Source organism: Asparagus officinalis, chromosome 3 (genome assembly GCF_001876935.1).
Source record: "Asparagus officinalis chromosome 3, Aspof.V1, whole genome shotgun sequence".
Lineage (NCBI taxonomy): Eukaryota > Viridiplantae > Streptophyta > Magnoliopsida > Asparagales > Asparagaceae > Asparagus > Asparagus officinalis.
The window spans coordinates 55,604,173-55,606,013 of record NC_033796.1 but is presented as its reverse complement, the minus strand read 5'-3'; the positions used below and the strand labels follow the sequence as shown (position 1 = coordinate 55,606,013).

The 1,841-nt window shown below is 39.6% G+C and overlaps 1 protein-coding gene across 1 annotated transcript in view; it reads left to right on the top strand.

Annotated features, from left to right (window-relative positions):
• The window catches only part of LOC109835149 (pentatricopeptide repeat-containing protein At1g71490-like), an 8,750-nt gene continuing 7,187 nt past the window's right edge, over positions 279-1,841 (top strand). Inside the window, exons 1-5 of the mRNA XM_020403138.1 lie at positions 279-386; positions 469-799; positions 916-935; positions 1,193-1,322; positions 1,639-1,827. Of these exons, the coding sequence (XP_020258727.1) occupies positions 279-386; positions 469-799; positions 916-935; positions 1,193-1,322; positions 1,639-1,827 (778 nt within the window). The remainder of the gene's footprint in view (positions 387-468; positions 800-915; positions 936-1,192; positions 1,323-1,638; positions 1,828-1,841) is intronic.

The following is a 1,841-nucleotide window of genomic DNA, read 5'->3' as shown; positions in this document are numbered from 1 at the left end:
TTAAGTTTTTATTTCTTTAACATGCAGTTGTGCTACTATGAACTTACCGGCATCAAGAAGCCAGTAGTTGGATGTACGATGAGGCCTCCCCTCACAAATTGGGTGAGACTTGGAGAGGTTACTGATTCTTTGAGATTGGCCATTGTTGTAGCTAAAGCAAGCAAAACTACGATAAAGCTTCCATAGCAACATGGGCAATTTCAAAGAATCAAGGGCGGTTTGTGAGGGAAGGAGAAGGGGAAAGAGGAAGAGAAGATGAGAGAGAGAGAGAGAAGAGGATGATTAAGGGACCGGTTGCAGTAGATGCCGGCAGGACGCGTGGCCGAAGACACCTTCTTCACAAGAAGAAGAGAGGAGCAGAAGATGACATCCCAATTGATGTAGATGTAAGAATTTAGCAGTTGTGAATTTTATTTGTTTTTTAATTAATTAATCCTTTTAATAATACTCTATTTGTCCATTGCATAGGTGATGCCACAGGATATTGATGAAGACGCCGAGCAGCTAAATGAGACAGTTAAGAAAATGGAATTATCTCAGCAAGTGATCTACTGGAAGAGCATCGCATCAATGAACAAAGCATTACATCGTGATAACGATAATAAATTCAAGGGTATGATTGCTGCCGACCGTGTAAAGATAAGTGCTCTTTATGTGAAGGTGGCTAAGTTGTTTGCTCAAAATAGAAGGCTGAGAGAGGAACTAAGCGAAGCACGATCCAGAACCCTCTCTATATATAAGGAAAAGAGGCCTACGGGATTGGTGTCTGGTTCATTGATGGAGCTGCAAACTTGTACAGGTTAGATGTGGCTTGTAATTGCGTTAGCGTGTTATGTTTAAAGGTTGATTGTTAAGTATATGGATTTTTTGTTAAGGTTAAGAATTTATTGTTAACTTTATGGATCTAATATTAAGGTTACAGATTTATTGCCAAGGTTAGAGATTGATTGTTAAGTATTTGGGTTAGTTGTTAGGGTTATGTAACTCATGCTATGTTTTTTTTTTTTGACAATGAAGTACTTAAGCTCATTTGTTTATTTTTTGAATCAGACACTCCACGCACCGTGGGTGGCATTGATATATAGTACGAGGGGGATGTTAATCAATCATTATTTGATGAAGCTAATAAGGAGAGCGAGCACCCTCCAATAGGGAGAGCCCATCCACCATCATTTTTTCTGATATCAATAAGGAGAGTGAAGATGCTCCGCTAGGGGAAGTACCTCCACCAGAGGACTATCGTATTGATGCGGCTTTTAAAGAAGAAATAAACGAGGGAGAGAATGTGTCCAAGCCAGTGAAGGAACTGCTAACTTGTACAGGTCAGCTCGCTTTTGCACTATACGTTAGAGATTGGTTGTTATTTCTATGTATTGATTGTTAAGTTTTTGATTATTTATACTCTGAATATTTTTAGAAACAGACACTCAACGCGAGGAAACTAGAAGGAAAATAACGCCGGTGGATAATGTCCATTCTGCAGGACATGATACGAAGACGTAAACTTGTATAGGTTAGCAACTTTTTCATCATATGTTTAGGCATCAGTTGTTAGGGTTACAGATTGATTGTTAAGTTTAGATAGATGGGGCTAAGTTTTCTTAATATTTATACTTCAAATGGATTGTTTGGAAACAGACACTCTAAGAGAGGACACTGGAAGGAAAATAAAGCAATCAGAGGATGCTCCTCCACCAGCACCTGACACATCAACTGAGGACGAAGATGCTCCTCTTAGGTTTTCAAAGAATTTGAATAAGAGAAAGAGGGGTGCAAAGGGGGAACGCGAGAAGGTGTTCGCTGTTGCACCCCTTAAAGGGAAGAGATGTAGAAGAGCAGTG